Source organism: Manis pentadactyla, chromosome 1, assembly GCF_030020395.1.
Source record: "Manis pentadactyla isolate mManPen7 chromosome 1, mManPen7.hap1, whole genome shotgun sequence".
NCBI lineage: Eukaryota > Metazoa > Chordata > Mammalia > Pholidota > Manidae > Manis > Manis pentadactyla.
In genome coordinates this window covers 72472499-72491168 of record NC_080019.1, presented here as the reverse complement: position 1 = coordinate 72491168, position 18670 = coordinate 72472499, and the positions used below count along the sequence as shown (strand labels likewise).

The following is an 18670-nucleotide window of genomic DNA, read 5'->3' as shown; positions in this document are numbered from 1 at the left end:
TTAGGTACTCTGGAAACGCAGGCATTCCAAAGGACAGCATGTTCATTCATGAAGGTTGCTTAGAACAGACATATCTAGGGATGTCTTTGTCAAATAAGGAATTACACAATTTTAACCTAGTTAGACTTTTTGTTTTTGTTTTGCCTAAGGCCTTGGGCATTTCAAATATTCATTGGAAATGTCTATAGTAATTTATTACACAGATCTCAAGTGGGGATCCATTCTGTACTGGCAATTAATGTACCAGAGGAAATACTTCTCAAAGATACATTCTTAATTTCATTAAAAAGTTTAGAGTAACTGCAAGTAGAAAATGTATTCTGATGTTCACAAAATGGATGATTACTACTAACTAGGGACCAAGAGCTACTCTTAGTGTGTGCTCAACACTATGGGGAACAAGTTCTGTCAACATGTCCAAGCACTTGAAGTCACTGAAACTTGATCTTCCTCTTCATATACTCAAAGCTGCACATAAAATTTAAGCTGGAAACTCAGATGATCTACTTTGAGGTCCTGAAAATGCAACTGAATTTTTTCAAAGTCACATAAGAATGAAAACAGAGAAGGAAGCAAGCAGCCATGTGATGATTACTGTATTATTTCTTAAGATCATTCTGTTTTGTGTAGCACAGAGACGACAAGTAGTGACTCTGTGGTGTCTTACTACACTGATGGACAGTGATTGCAGTGGGGTAAGGCAGCAGGGGGGAACTCGATAATATGGGTGAATATAGTAACTGTACTGTTTTTCATGTGAAACCTTCGTAAGAGTGTATATCAGTAATACCTTAATAAAAAAATTGTAAAAAAAAAGATCATTCTATCTTGTGAATAAATAACAGTAATGTTAGCCTACATAGTATGGAATTCTGGGAATAATGTATACCTGCAGACCATAGAATCCATTACAGAAAATGTTAATCTAAGTTGGCTTCATTAACATTAACCCTTGTAAAATCACTTTACTCTGTTAAAAACTCAAGAGACTGGCATATTATCAAAGAACACTGGAACTTTGAGTCTAGGGACCTGTGTTGTGGAACTAATCCTGCCCTCAGAGGGGCCTAAAAGAATCTGGTTCACCACTCCATCTAATACTTGTTATACATGACCCTGTTTTATTTCTTTGGTATCTGGGTTCTGCTCCCAACTACACACTCTAAGTACATACACACTCACATTCTATGTAATATTGCTATTCTATGCTGTATCTCTATCACCAAGAAAGTGCCTGGCACATAATCAACTAATTATTTGCTGAATGTACCAAAAAGTGCAATTCTACTTGTAATTTGTAGAAATCAATGACAGTGCTAAGTAAATTCAAGTATTGAATATCTTATGTCTTTTTTTTTTAATACTGAACCATCATTCTCTTTCATCTCTGGTAAGGATGCTATTTATAGGTCTCACATATAACCACAAACATTATATGTTTCCTATGTCATACTATTGTGTCTCTGAAATATTTTGACCTCTTTTCAACTTTTAGAACAGCCTACCCTTGGCCACTTCAAAGGCTCAAAATTAATCTTCAGAAATTGATAAACACTGGATTATCGATAAGTTAATGTAATACCAATGCATACAATATCCCCTTATAAATGTAAATGTGTGAAGACGTTTTTAATTTGTGGACACAAAGACAGCATTAATCTCTGATGGCTATTTGTGGAAATCTGGTCTACTCATTTATATAACAAGTATTTGGGTAACAACTATATGCTAAAAGTACATATTAAGGGTCTCCTATGTTTTGGACACTGGAGATACACAGTACCTGCTGCCAAGGAGTTCACAAACTAACAATAATTATGATTGACATTTTTTACTGTGTGCCATGTACTTTTAACTGCATTCTCATCTGGTTTTATACCACTAAGAGATATTATTGCTTTATCTACAGTATATATAAAAAACAGGTCAGAGGGATTAAGAACTATCCTAAGATTAGTGACTGCAATGGGGTGTGCGGGGGGGACTTGATAATATGGATGGATGTAACCACAACATTGCTCATGTGAAACCTTCATAAGATTGTATATCAATGATATCTTAATAAAAAAAAAAAAAGAACTATCCTAAGGTGACACAGTGACACGGTGAATTACATATTGGACCTATGATCCAAGATAGATTTGTCTCTGTCCAAAGCACACAGTCTTAACCGCTACGTACTATTCTCTCATATGCACTCAGGAAAAGATAAAGAAAACATACACTACCTTATACTAAAACTGGTGTGGGCCTTAGAAGGGAGGAATGGGAAAAGCATCCAGAAGGATACAAACATTTGAATTGTCTTGAAGGGTGACTTGGAGTTTTACACAGAAAGAAAGTGATCGAAAATAAAAACATGGTAGACTCAACACATGTTTACTCCAACTCTATCCTGAAGTCCTATAAAATGACACTGGAAGAATAAAAAAAGTATAAACCCATCTGTAGTACATTTTCTTTCTAAGAATACTAACTATATGTTAGTACTGAATGCATGTGTATACTTAAATATTCTATTCCATGCACTGCTTCATTCATGTTCCTTTGTTTGATGATTCACAAAGAAAAAATATTATATCCATGAAATAGATGCTATTTAAAAAAAGATACCAAGAGTAAGTGTTGAAGTTCTTATTAAGTGAAACTATCAGAGAAAAAAAAAAGGGCTGTCTCCCAGAAAGCAGAACAAAAAGAAGGAAAATAGGAGACTAAAAAATAAAATTAAGACTGTAAGTGCTAGAAGTCCTGCATTTAAAAACAGTTATGCCAGAAAGGAAGGAGAGAGAAAACTGAGGGGAGGACCAAGTATTTATACATATATATATATATATATGGAATCAAAAGACATGAGTCACTAGATGGAGAGCACCTACCACAACAAAGGAATTGAAATGGTATCAGACTTTAATAGCAACATTGTAAGCTAAAAAATGACGCAATGATATCATGAACATTTTAGGGGAAAATTCATTTCTAAATTATATGATCTGCCAAACAAGTAAAACCAGAATAAAGACATTTCACATCTACGTGGTCTCGATAGTTTATCTACCAGAAGAGAATGTTGAAGAACACCACTGTGAAGGGCCCAAGATTCAAGATTCTGAATTCTGTGCCATATATCTAATCAACTGGCTACAGTGTACATTGTACCATACTAGATACTTTGAAAAAACTTAACAATTCCTGAGTGAAGAAAATTTACTTAAACTAATGTAAATGAATTATCCAGCATTTAGAATATGAGATAGGTATATATTAATACATATATGTATACAAATTCAACAACTGGGCATTCAATATAGATCAAGTATCAAAGCTCTTCTTACCAAAATGTATTCTTATTCTCGGTATTTTTTTTTTAATATTTTTTTCTTTGTGAATCATCAAATGAAAAAAGGAACACGAAAGAGGCAACACATGGAATAGAATACAGTGCAAACAACCAGATGGTGTCTATTTAAAATTACACCTGCGAAAGATCTGAATATGTCAGTCAAACCTGGTACAATTTGGAAAAAAGTTGTCGTCCAACAATACTATCCCTAACAGAAAAGCTTAGTTATGTGGAAATACCATTTTTACAGCTACTGCTATAATTAGCAATAGCAATTTTTGACTTAAAAAAGGGGTGGATGTTTTGAATATGGGTTACTCTCGGAAAATGATAAAGCTATTAAAAGAAAAGTACATCAGAAGATTAAAAATTAGCTTGTAAGAGAAGATAATGAACTTGAGAAGAGAGAGCCAACAGAAAGCTGAAAACAAGGATCTGAAATTCAGCAAATAGGCTAAGGCAAAAGATACACAATTTTGGAAAATCTTAAGAGACAATAACTTATACTGTGGTACTGCAGATTGCCAAAAATGAAACAGAGAAAAATAGGCTTATTTGAAAGAAAATGAAATTAAAAGGTAGAAGGTACTTGATTCATACTTGATTGATCAATTATCTGATGCATATAGTATCTTTCTATTTCTTAATAAAAACTTGCCAGCAATCCCACTTCTGGGTATGTATACAAAGGAAATGAAAAAAGGATCTTGAAGAGAAACCTAGACTCCTATGTTAACTGCAACATTATTCAGAAGAGCCAAGATGTGGAAACAATCTAACAACTATCCAATATCATGAATGGATAAAGAAGACATGGTATACATACACAATGGAGTATTATTCAGTCATGAGAAAGGACATATTGCCATTTGCAACAACATGAATGGACCGAGATTATGCTAAGTGAAATAGAGAAAAACGAACACTGTACAATATCATTTATATGTGGAATGTAAAAAAGCCAAATTCATAGAAACAGAGACAAGAATAGTGGCCACCAGGGGCTGGGGGAAATGGGAGATGATGGTTAAAGAGTACAAACTTCCAGTTATAAGATGAGTAAGTTCTGGGTGCCTAATACACAGCATAGTGATTACAATTAACATTGTATTTACATACTTCAAAGTTGCCAAGAAAGTAGATCTTAAGTGTTCTCCCCACACAAAAGGAATGTTTTTATTTGGTGTGATGCAGGCATTGTCTGTTATTTATGTTGTTAATCAGTCTGCCATATTTAAGTGTATCAAATCAACACTGTTTACACTTGTAGTGTTGTATATCATATCACAATAAAGCTGGGAAAAGAAAGAATGTAAATACTAAAACAAAGGATCATTTTTGCCTAAGAAATGTTATATTTTTATGATTTTGATGTTTTTGTCTTGTGTATGAATCATGATTCCCAAAAGCAGTTAGATTATGTTTAAAGTTTTTAAAGTTACAGTAAACAGATACTGAGTAAAGGATTCTGCTATGGAAAAAACTGTTTAGTTTTAATTATATGGTTTTTGTAGTATCCAATTTAGGCTAAAAAAAAAACTTGAGTAAGTCACCTACTACTAGGTCATTAATGGACCTAAATTGGATTGTTTTCTTCCAAGTTTCAAAAAGTACTCATTAGAAGTTTGTTGGCAAAGCATTTCAGCACATTTTAACACATACCAAATGACTGCTAGAAACAGATTGTATGAACAGGATTAAAATGAAATCATGAAACAATGTAATAAAACGTTTTCTGGGAGGAATAAAAAATTAACAATGATATAGCTTGTTCTTGAGCTAAACAAGACAATAAGAACAAGATTTACAATTCAGAGTACCTTTTATTATATAAAGATCAGGTTATTCTGTAATAACAGATTTAATTTTTAAAACCAGTACTATTTAGTTTTTCCTTGTCAGCAAGTACAGATCAGATTGTACATATGCCAACCAAATCTTTTTTCCTAACTAGTTTCCTAAATGACAGCAAGACTAAGAACTAAGAGAAAAAAGGAGAAAGAGACTGAGACTGTGAGCAAGGTGTCATTTTCCTAGCTAAAAAAGGAGACAAAACGCAGCGAAGGACACTAAGAAAATAGAAAGGCAAAGCTATGAGATAAGGAAAGTTCAAGTGTAGTTTCAACTTCAGTTTAAAGGAGCCCTAGGAGAAAAGGAACTATTTTAACAAATAATGATGATGTTTTCCAGAATTAAAGAAATATAAATGTAAAGTAGTTCAACCATTGTGGAAAGCAATATGGAGGTTCCTCAAAAAGCTCAAAATAGAAATACCATTTGACCCAGGAATTCCACTTCTAGGAATTTACCCTAAGAATGCAGCAACCCTATTTGAAAAAGACAGATGCACCCCTATGTTTATCGCAGCACTATTTACAACAGCCAAGAAATGGAAGCAACCTCAGTGTCCATCAATAGATGAATGGATAAAGAAAATGTGGTAAATATACACAATGGAATATTATTCAGCCATAAAAAGAAAACAAATCCTACCATTTGCAACAACATGGATGGAACTAGAGGGTATTATGCTCAGTGAAATAAGCCAGGTGGAAAAAGACAAGTACCAAATGATTTCACTCATCTGTGGAGTATAAGAACAAAGAAAAACTGAAGGAACAAAACAGCAGCACAATCACAGAACCCAAGAATGGACTAACAGTTACCAAAGGGAAAGGGACTGGGGAGGATGGGTGGGAAGGGAGGGATAAGGGTAGGGAAAAAGAAAGGGGGCATTATGATTAGCATGTACAATGTTGGGGGGGCACGGGGAGGGCTGTGCAACACAGAGAAGACGAGTACTAATTCTACAGCATCTTACTATGCTGATGGACAGGTACTGTAATGAGTATGTGGGGGGGACTTGGTGAAGGGGGGAGCCTAGTAAACAATGTTCTTCATGTAACTGTAGATTAATGATAGCAAAAAAAAAAAAAAAAGATGCCTGCTCTCAAGACAATTAGGCACAAAAGAAAGGAAGAAATGCCATTGAAGTTGTAAAGAAGTAAACTACATCTATTCACAGATGAAATTATCTTGTATGTAGAAAATCTTAAAGAATCCACCCCCCAAAAACTATTAAATATAACAAATGACCTCACCAAAATCGCAGGCTATAAGATCAACACATAAAAATCAATTATATTTCTATAAACCAGCAATGAACAAGTCAAAAATGAGATCAAGAAAATAACTGCATATTATATTAGAATCAAAAAATAAATAAATATTCAGGAATAAATTTTTAAACCAAGAAAGAGAAAGGCTAGTACATTGAAAATGATAAAACACTGCATGCAAAAAATTAAAGACCTATGGTATGGACTGAAAGACAACGTTTGTTATGATGGCAATACTACCCAAATGACCTACAGATTTAACACAATCTCTATTGGAATTCTGGTGGGTTTTTGTTGTTGTAGAAATGAAAAGCCGATCCTAAAATTCATATGGAATTGCAAGGGATTCTGACTAGCCAAAGCAATCTTGAATCAAAAAACACAAAGTTGGCAGACTCACAATTGCCAAATTCGAAACTTACTACAAAGCTACAGTAATCAAGATAGTGTGGTACTGCCATAAGGCTAGAAATATAAATCCATGAACAGAATTGAGAGTGCAGAAAAAAATCAATACATCTCTGGCCAAATAGTTTTCAACAAAGGTGCCAAGATCATTCAGCTGGGGGAAAAACAGTCGTTTCAACAAGTGGTGCTGGGAATACGATATTCACATGCAAGAAAGTAAAATTTGACTCTTATCCCACACCATATACAAAAATTAACTCATAACTCATCAAAGATCTTAATGTAAAAGCTACAAATTAAAACTCTTAGTAGAAAACATAGGCAAATCTTTACCACCTTGGATTTTGTGACAGACTCTTAAATATGGATCTAAAAACACACACAACGAAATTAAAAATAAGATGGACTTCATCAAAAAGAACTTTTGTGCTTCAAAAGACATTAAGAAAATGAAAAGTCACCAATAGAATGGGAAAAATATTTACAAATCATTTATATCTGATAGCCAAATAAATAATTCTTATAACTCAATATTTAGACAACCCAATTAAAAAATGCACAAGGGATCTGTACAGACATTTCTCCAAAAAAGATATACTGATGGTCAGTAAACAAATGAAAAGATGCACAACATTAGTAATCGTTAGGGAAATGTAAATCAAAACCACAAAAAAAGGATGTGGAAAAATTGAATCCCTTGTGCACTGATAAATAAGAGGAATACAAAATGGTATAGCCTCTGTGGAAAACAGCATGGTGATTCCTAAAAAGATTAAAAATAGAATTACCACATGATCCAACACTTCTACTTTGGGAATATATACCCAAAAGAATGAAAACAGGGTCAATGTTCACAGTGGCATTCACAATACACCTATGTTCACAGCAGTACTCACAATACCTAAAATGTGGAAGCATCCCAAGAGTCCAATGACTGATGAAGTGATAAGCAAAATATGGTATAAATATACAACAGAATATTACTCACTTTAAAAAAGGAGGAAATTCTGCAATATGCTACAATATAGATAAACTTTGAGGATATTAAGTGAAATAAGTCAGTCACAGAAAGGCTAATGCTATATGATTCCACTTATATATAGTATCTAGAGTAGTCAAAACCATAAAGACAAAATATAATGCTAGGGGCTGGGGTTGCGGGGAGAATGGGAAATAACAGGTATAGAGTTTCAGTTTCATAAGATGAAGTTATGGGAATGAATGATGATGATGGTTACAAACAAAATGAATACCTTTAATGGCACTGAAATGTATAGTTAGAAATAGTTAAGATGGTAAATTTCATGTGTATTTTACCACTATAAAAAAAAAGTGCAAAGCAAAAGCAAAAAACACAATGAAATACCACTTCACACTCACCAGGATGCCCATTATAAAAAATTATAGTTAAGTATTGGTGATAATGTAGAGAAATTGGAAACCTCATATATTGCTGGAGAATGTAAAATGATGATGCAGTTACTGCGGAAAAGAGCCTGGTAGTTCCTCAAAAAGTTAAACAGAGTTATCATGACCCAAAAATTCTACTCTTAGGCATATGTCTAAGAAATGAAAAGAGATGTGGAATTAAGTACCAATACATGTTACAACATGGAGTAACCTTGAAAACGTTATGCTAAATAAAAGCCAGACACAAAAAGCCCCATATTGCATGATTCATATATCTTCACTATACACAGATTCTGTATCTGCAAATTCACCAACTCACTAAAATTTATTTGTAACCTCAAAATCATTAATGTGAGAGAAAACTGCAATTCTTCCCAAAAAAGATGAGCCAACTCTTAATGTTTTTTTTGTACACTTTTTCCAAATAACTGACAAATAGTGGGATGCAACAACATTCTTTTCCCAAGAATCTCTCAGAACCCTATCATTTTTTGTGTAAATGTTTCTAGTTATACTATCCTCATATATTCCCTTTCCAACTTTTTCAATATCATTTTCACTGACTTTATGAAATCAATGCATTTTCATTTTGTAATACATCTGCACTGTGTTTGTACTGCTTTCCCCACTTTTCACAACACGGACTGGCTGAGAAAGACAACAGCCATTAGACAAGGATAGATGCTAACGTTACTTGAGAAGTGATGTTTGAATAAGACTTTTTAAAGTGTTTGTTCATCAGTTGTTTTTTGTCATAACTTTTGTTTCTCTAAGCAATTTTGAAACTGTGAAGATTAAGATACTGAGAATAACCATATATTTGTGTATATGTGGGTATGGACATGTGAATATGTGTTTATGCATTCAGCTACATGTGAAAGAGAAGCTTTCCCAGGTAACTGAATGTATCCTAAAAAGATTTCAAAAACCCCCGCAATCTTCCCAGGATATTTGGGCATTTGTGGTTTTAGGGATTGAAGTAAACATACCAAATATTTATCTGAATTTATTGAACACTGAAAATTAAGAAGAGGTAAGAACTTGGAGAAACAAAATGATTTTTTTAAATTTTCGACAAATCATCTTGGAAAATACATGGTTAGATCGGTTATGTCAGTCATCTAGGTTAAGGATATTAAAGCATAAATCCTTGGGTAATATCAGACTATTATGGAACTTGATTAACAATGTTACACACTAGTGTAAGGGTTAGCAAACTGCACACCAAATCTGATCTGTAGGCTGGTTATGTAAGTATACCCCTCAATCCCAGGTAAGAATGTTTACATTTTTAAAGGGAGGGGGAAGAAGGGAGCAAAAAAGGAGGAGGAAGGAGAAGTAGTGGGAAGAAGAAGTGAGGAAGAGACTGAGACCACCATGTCACATTTTAAATTTTAATATTTACTATCTGGCCTTTTACAGAAAAAAAAAATTGCCAATCCTTCATCTGGAGACACTAAAGCACATTTTTGGGTAAATATGTTCCATGATCCTGTCATAGAACTAATCCACAATTCTATAAACTAGTGTAAAGATTAAAAATCCATTTTCTCAATTAACAACAAAAATTTCAAGCAAGCATACAACACATAACCTCAATTTTAGGTCCTACACCATTCCAAGTTCCAAAAAATAGTAGGCAAATACTGATATGTACCCTAGCTCTTTTCCCTCAGCATAATTCTGTGAAACACTTTCAGTGGTAACGGTTCTGTAACCAGGATTTAATGTCCTTTAAAGGGAAGAACTGTTTAACTCCTATCATCATGTCCCTGTAAAGCATAAGAGTCAACGATTTTATTTCTCAAGTTGTATTACAAATGGTGGGAGTAGGGGGATCTCCATTAGGTCACAGAGATCCTGAGATTTGATTGGAAAAAGAAAACCTAGAAGATAATATACACGACTGGTGGTTTCATAAAATCACACACAGAAGAGGAGCAGAGGATAGGAGAATAAGGGAAAAGGAGAGTAGAATAATTATATTTATTCTTTCAAACCCCTGAAGAGAGACTCTTCTAACTTCAGACAGCTGGGGTCTCAAGAAATGAAAGATGTAAGATCCAATTTCAGTTTTCAAACACTCAGAAAAATAGGCAAAGGATACGGACACAGTTTTTAACATAGGAAATAAAAATGTAAAGATAGTTAATACTTCTTGCATAAGAGAAATGCCAATTAAAACTGTAATAATTCACTTTTGCCTATCATTCTGACCAAGGTAAAGCAGACAATATTTGTGTTGACTAGGGTATAGTGATATATGCACTCATATGCATATATGCTGATGATAAATTGGTACAACTATGAAGAGCAATTTGAAAATACTCATAAAAATTACAAATAACAGACTATGACTCAGATATACCACTTTTAATAATTTATCCAACATTTATATTTAAACACGTGAATGTGTTCAAAACAACATAAGTAAAATTTATTTGCTGCTGAGCTAAAAAAAGGAATGAACCCTAAATGGCTAATGTAGGAGACTGATAAACATGATTAAGAAGGAGATTGATTATAGCATATCTATACAATAAAAATGCCATGCAGCTATGAAAAACAAGTTCTTTATAAACTGGCGTAGTCTTTATAATATATTAAGTAAAAAATCAAGGCAATAAACAGTGTTGCCAGCTTTTTAAAAAGATATATATATATAAAAACATAACATGAACAAATTATCTCTCAAAACACTATACAAGAAAATGGGTGTATTGTTGCCTCTAGGGAAAAGGACATGGGGCAAAAACAGGAGTGAAATGTTTTACTGTATGCCTTCTAATTTTTTACCATGTGCAGGAATGGCCCATTTAAAAAATTAATGTGGTGAACTTACATCTGAAGCATAAGGTAACCAGCTGACACAAGTCCCTGCTTTTAAGGCCTCTCCAGTCCAGTAGTAAATACATGTTCAGAAAAATAAAACTGTTTTTCATGGGGGAAGTAATCACTGAAGAATAATCAAAGTCATGATGATAAAATGTTTCTCCAATGTCAGATTTCTGTTTTCTAGGCAAATCAACTTTAAATCTAGGATGTTTCCTTACACTTTTCAAACTTGACTGTAATTTCTAATTAAAACTTAAAAATCACTATAGTCTTCCCAGTGACTTCACTGAAATTACATGTTGCACTAGTCAATTCAATACTGTTAAAAGTAGGTACCCTCCTGCCATCCAAATCATCCAGAAAACACTTTTTGGTCCACTATTCCTTTCCTTACCCACATACACACAAGTCTCTGAGAAACCCTTTCCCCCAGGAGCCCCCACAAATGTGTGTGTGATTTCAGGAGTTCTAGAAATTCCCTAAAGTTCAATCATAGATCACAGAGTTTGAAAATCCTTGCAACACTATGGAAAAAAAGATATTTAAACACTAAGTAGTAGTTTCTAGGATTTCAGAATGAATATTACTTACTAAACTTTCTAAAGAAGCAGATTATAGGAAATCTGTAAAGTATTCACCAAAGATACCTAATTGCATGATACGCCTAGCAAGAACATAGAAATCACTATTTGCTGGATCATAAAAAGGAATGGAAAGAATATAGGATTTAAATCAGAGGACCTGAATCAATTTTCAGTTCTTATTACTTAAAAGCTAAGTCACAATTCGTGGACCTGTTTCCATTTTACTGCTGATAAAAACACCACTACTTACTTCACAGCATTGTAAATATTACCTGAGATACATTCAATTATTTTCTGACCATCTATCAAATAGAATATACACACTACGAATTAAAAAAGTAGTGTGGTACCCATGGAAAAAGGTGGACCTTCTTCATTTCTTCATTTGAATATTTATGAAGTGCCAGACTATATACTTTCATGGTACCCTGGGGAGGCTCAACTGTCCAAGACAGAAGCAGTTTCTGCCTCTGCACAATGTACAATTACAAATGTTATCTGCTACAATTGGAAATAATGTTATGAAAATGTAAAGAAAGTGTAGAATACTCTGTCTTGAAGGAATAGGAATGGTTTTCCTGGGGTATGGATGATACTTAAAAGGGAGGAGACATCTAAACACCAGTAGTGAGGGAGGGAGGGAGGGAGGGAGGGAGTGCGTGCGTGTGTGTGTGTGTGTGTACACGTTAGTAGTGCAGGCCCACTGGTGGGCCGGGTGAGACTGTATAAACAGGACCAGACTATACCATGGCATGAGACCTCATTAAGAAAAATGGATTTCATCTAAACAGTAACTGAGAAACCACTTCTAAGTTTTAAATAGGACCCTGACAAGAACAGATCTGTTTTTCCAAAACATCAGTCTGGCTATTGAATGCTGCCTAGATGGTAGGGGTACACAGTAGTTATTCACTATAATTGACAGATAACTTATTATTATTATACCCACTACTATAAAGATACCACAATAAAAGTAGATTGTACTACAAAGATTAAAAAATGGCCCCTGCCATGGAAGAGCTCATGGTCCAGTAAGGGGAAACAAGCAACTAAGTAATTTTAGTAATCTGCTAAGATTACTACCACTGTACAGAAATACGGAAAAGGACAAAGCATAACAAAAGGATGAACTGCAACTACAACTCTAAGTAAAAGAAGATTAACAAAAAAGGCAGCAGCAAAAATATTCCAAGCAAAGAGAATAGCATGTACAAGGACATGGAAAGGTGAGACTACACATGAAAACTCCAATGTGACTCAAGCACTGAGTGTGTGAAAGAAATTGTTGAGCAAGAAGGTTAAACACAGAGGTACCTCCAAGTACCACATGCACTTAAGTTCCTTAGTGGGAGTCTCTTTTGATGCTATACTAGATTCCTGTATATCATACCTGAGTTTTTAAAAAAGATAATGTTATGGCATAATAAAGGATAATATTAAGAGGGAAAAGAATGGGAGCAAGAAGGATAAACAGGAGACTGTTCTAACAGTCTAAGCAAGAAAAGACAGGAGCCTGAAAATAGCAAAGAAGAGCCACTGTGACCTATCTAACATGTAGGCCAACAGAAATCTCAGATGCCCCAAGAAAAACCACCTTTTATGAGACAGGCAGAATAGGAACAATCAGCATCACAGAAGGAAGCTCAAAACTGATTCAGAAAAGGGTGTGGTCTCAGATTAACAAAAGGAAAGATAAATTATAGAGAGGTCAAGTATATTATGTGTACAAATATTCATTCATATACATACAGCAATATGCTTTTTGTTTTTTACAGTCTGCTGACAGCTCTTACAAGTAATGCCCCAGTAGCAATGACTCATTTAGAGTCCAGATCTTGGTTTCTAAGTATCATTTCCTACTTTATGGAACCAGAGCTTCTTGGAGAAATGGCTGATCAGGTCTGCGTAAGTGAAACAGCATGTTGTACCAGGTTAAAAAGATAATGGAGACATGTCAAAAATCACACAAAAGGGAAATAAAGGGCCTCTCTGGCCAAATAAGGGGCAGTTTAAGCATTAAATACATAATATAATTAATGGATCATAATTTGTTGAATAAAACAAGAATCCATGAGTCTAAATGGATAAAAATCAATGAATGAAGAACTAAATGAGACAGCAGGGAAAGCTCTTGCTTATAAAAGAATGCCAACCAAAATACACAGACGTAAAAAGAAATGAGGGATTGATTAGAAAAATCACTATATGCTAACCATCATAGTTATAAGTGAATCAGGCAAATTCACTGATGGTGAAACTGGTAAATTTGATGAAAAACAAAATATTTATGTATGTTCCAAAAGAGCTTCTATGTGATACTTCAATTATAAAGGGAAAAAAATAACTTTACATTGGAGAAACCTGGCCGACAACACTTTAACCAAGTGATCAAAGTCGATGTTATTAATGGGATAAATCAGTATCATGTTAAGAATACTACTGTAATATTCCTAACACAAATCTACTACCTAAATCCAAACAAAAGAAAACTTCAGACAAGTCCAAACTGAGGAGTATTTTGAATTTTTTAAAAAAACAAAAAAGTTCATAGAAGACTGAGCAACTATTCTAGGCTAAAGGATGCTAAAGAGATACAATTCAACATATCTTAACCTCAGATTAGATTCTGGATGAGAAAAAAGGGTGGGGGGTGGAGGGCTATACAGAACATTATGTGCACAACTGGCAAAATGTGAATGAGGTGTGTAAATACAACTACTGCATCACTGTGACTGGCTGATTTTGATAACTATAAAGTCATATAGAAGAATACTCTTTTTATGGATATACACTAAAATATCTAGGAGCAGTGGGTATTGTACCTGTAACCTAGTCTTTAAAAGTTAAAATTAATAGAAAATGTAAGGCATATTTGGTAAAATATTAACACTGAGGAATCTGGGTAAAGGGTATACAGAAATTTTTAGCTATTTTTGCCTATATTTGTCACTAGAATGTATATTACATGTAGAATACATACAGAATAGTATTCCTAGCAGTTTTCCTGTAATTCTGAAATTAATTCAAAATTAAAAGTTGAAATATAAAGGAGTAAATTTATATATTTCCATTATGGTTACACATAAAGACTAGATTACACCAACTTATCTATACTTGAAGTCTCTTAAATTTCTGATTAACCTGATCATGGTCCTGAGGGAAGAACAACCTTCCTTAACACGTATCTTTTAGCCCAGTAATTCCATAATGTATGTACTCTCCCACTTCTCAAATACTTATATCCAAATCACTTGAAGTAATTTTCCTAAACAGAATCAAGACTTAAAAAAACTGATTTAATGGGTTATAGAACCATGATCATTATCTCTTTAGTGAAACAGAATCAAGAGCTTACCCAGATGCCCACTCCTTCCACTTTTGTTCAACATAGTACTGGAGGTCCTAGCCACGGCAATCAGACAACACAAAGAAAGAAAAGGAATCCAGACTGGTAAAGAAGAAGTCAAACTGTTACTGTTTGCAGATGACATGATATTGTACATAAAAAACCCTAAAGAATCCACTCCAAAACAACTAGATCTAGTATCTGAATTCAGCAAAGTTGCAGGACATAAAATTAATACACAAATCTGTTACAATCCTATACACTAACAATGAACTACCAGAAAGAGAAAACAGGAAAATAATTCCATTCACAATTGCATCAAAAAGAATAAAATACCTAGGAATAAACCTAACCAACAAAGTGAAAGACCTATACTCTGAAAACTACAAGACACTCAAGAGAAATTAAAGAAGATACCAATAAATGGAAACACTTCCCGTGCTCATGGATAGGAAGAATTAATATTGTCAAAATGGCTATCCTTCCTAAAGCAATCTACAGATTCAATGTAATCCCTATCAAAATGCCAACAGCATTCTTCAACAAACCAGAGCACATAGTTCTAAAATTCATATGGAACCACAAAAGACCCTGAATAACCAAAGCAATCCTGAGAAGGAAAAATAAAGCTGGGGGGATTACACTCCCCAACTTCAAAGTTCTACTACCAAGCTACAGTAATCAAGTCAATTTGGTATTGGCACAAGAACAGAACCATAGACCAATAGAACAGACTAGAGAGCCCAGATAAAAACCCAATCATATATGGCCAATTAATATACAATAAAGGAGCCATGGACATACAATAGGGAAATGACAGCCTCTTCAACAGCTAGTGTTGGCAAACTGGACAGCTACATGCAAGAGAATGCAACTGGATTATTGTTTAACCCCATACACAAAAGTAAACTCAAAATGGATCAGACCTGAATGTAAGTCATGAAACCATAAAACTCTTAGCAGACAACATAGGCAAAAATCTCCTGAATATAAACATGAGCAACTTCTTCATGAACGAATCTCCTCAGGCAAGGGAAGCAAAAGCAAAAATTAACACATGGGACTACGTCATGCTAAAAAGCTTCTTTGCCAATGTACGGCAAAGGACACCATCAACAGAACAAAAAGGCATCCTATAGTATGGGAGAATATATTTGTAAATGACATATTCGACAAGGGGTTAACATCCCTTAAATATATAAAGAACTCACACACCTCGAAACCCAAAAAGCAAACAACCCGATTAAAAAATGGGCAGAGGATATGAACAGACAATTCTCCAAAAAAGAAATTCAGATGGCCAACAGGCACATGAAAAGATGCTCCACATCACTAATCATCAGGGAAATGCAAATAAAAACCACAATGAGATATCACCTCACACCATTTAGGATGGCCAGCATGAAAAAGACTAAGAACAACAATGGAATACTATTCAGCCTAAGAAACAAATCCTACCATTTGCAACAACATGGATGGAGCTGAAGGATATTATGCTCAGTGAAATAAGGCAGGTGAAGAAGGACAAGTGCCAAATGATTTCCCTCATTTGTTGAGTATAACAACAAATCAAAACTGAAGGAACAAACCAGCAGCAGACTCACAGACTCCAAGAAGGGACTAGCGGTTACCGAAGGGGAGGGAGGGAGAAGGCGATTGAGAGGTCACGGGGAAGACAGTGTAGCACAGAGAAGGCAAAACAGTGAATGTGTGGCATCTTACTATACTGATGGACAGTGACTGCAATGGGGTATGAGGGCGGACTCGATAATATGGGTGAATGTAGTTAACCACATTGCTTCTCATGTGAAACCTTCATATGCGTTTATATCAGTAATACCTTAATTAAAAAAAGAGCTTACCCAAAAGAATAAAGTGTCAAAATGACTATTCAGAATCAAAATGTGTATGCCAGATTCTGTACTTTATCATTTAGGTCAGGCATTTGCAAATTTCTGTAAAGGACAAGATAGTAAATATTTTAAGGCTTTGTTGGCCATCAGTCTCTTGAAGCAACTATTCAACTCTACCATTGCGCGCAAAGGCAGCTATAGACATGTAAATGAATGAGCATAGGTGTCTTCCAAATACCTTTATTTACAAAAATAGGCAGTGGGGCAAATCTGGCCAACTCATGACTTAGATGAAGTATTTACCCTAGAATAAGAAATGGACTATCAGTAAGTTTTAGAAAACCCATGTTTTGCTTTTTACCAAGTGATACACTTAAAAAAAAATTCAACGTAGCGGTATCTAAATCAGCATTCTCTACAGGCATTTCTGAATTTTAAAGGAAAGGGCAAGAAATACTGACCCTTATGGATACAGAGTCATCTCCACTAAGGATTTCGAAATGTAATGCATAAAACCAAGGCACATAATTTCATTTTGAAATGTTGCATAGCAGATTTTCACATACAAAGTTAGTTACTAAAATTCCAAGCAGTGACTCAAAACCTTTCAGTTGGGTAACTCTTTTTTATTTAAGCTTTCTGTAGAAGAGTTTAATACTTAACTTTCTAGGAAAACAATGTTTGTTAAATTAATGTGTTGAGATAAAGATGAAAGAAAAAATTAAGAAGAGTCCAACTTAATGTCGTTCCTAAATCATCTAATCCAGGTGTAACTGTAACTCCCCTGAGATGAACATCCTATAATCTGTTTAGAAGAGAGACTCTGGAATCACTAGCCATCACAAACAATCTCTTGGTTGTTTAACTGCACTGAAACTGCCAAATTCACAGGAACCTTACCTCTTCTTCTCATGATCCAAACGAATGAAGATTTTCCAGTCAAGTTATAATTAAGTACCACTTATAACCAGCTGTTTTGCCCTGTGAAGTCTAGGGTATATTTTCAGCATGAGGGATAATGTACAACAATTCCTTTTGCAAACAGAAATATATGCACATGTCCCTGCTGAAAATGTAGCCCAGTAAATTTGCATGTGAAAATAAATACATGCTTGTGTATGGCAATGTGCTAGGTTATGTTTCTTGTTGAGGTCTACTTTAGAAGTCAAAATGTGTAAGCCTTGTGGAGCCAAGGCAGCGGTCCTGTGTATAGAGGTATAGAAAAAGTAGCTCACTTAATCCTTTCTCACCAGGAGTCGGGATTTTCCCAGAACGACATCCATTGTCGGCAATGGACGCACCAAAATAACGTCGGCGCCAGTGAGTTAACCACCTCTGTCCTCTTTTCACCTATTATACTTTTCATGCATCATCCAACTTCCCAACCATCTTCCTGTTTCTTCATAGAATGCACGCTAGGTTCTCGTTTTTCTTCAGCACGAAGTTGAAAATGGAGTTGAGAAAAGGAGACACATGGTCAGCTGGTGATGTTAACAAGCTCCTTGCTGCCCTGAGAAGCTAGATGGAAATGGTTCAAGTTACAAGGGGGATCATCATCAGATCTGGGAGGACAAGAGTAATTCATGAAGCTTCATTCCCTTCCCTCCCACCCTCTCTCATTTACTGATGATCCCTACAGTCTGCCTTCATAGCAAAATCAAGATTAAGACTCTGACGTAACCTCTTTCAGTTCTTCACTCCATCCAGTCTGTAGGAAGGCCAAGTGGAACACAAGTCCAGCAATACTACAGTGGCCCCAGAAAGTCAGGGAAGCT

The 18670-nt window shown here is 34.8% G+C and overlaps 1 protein-coding gene across 5 annotated transcripts in view; it reads right to left on the bottom strand.

Annotated features, from left to right (window-relative positions):
* The window catches only part of SETD2 (SET domain containing 2, histone lysine methyltransferase), a 165243-nt gene that overhangs the window by 56174 nt on the left and 90399 nt on the right, over positions 1-18670 (bottom strand). The window contains exon 13 of one of the 5 annotated variants that reach the window (XM_036877192.2): positions 18155-18413. The exons of the other annotated variants lie outside the window; for them this stretch is intronic. Within the exon in view, the coding sequence (XP_036733087.2) occupies positions 18297-18413 (117 nt within the window). The 3' untranslated portion in view covers positions 18155-18296. Of the gene's footprint in view, positions 1-18154; positions 18414-18670 lie in introns of those variants that run through there. 5 annotated transcript variants of the gene reach the window in all.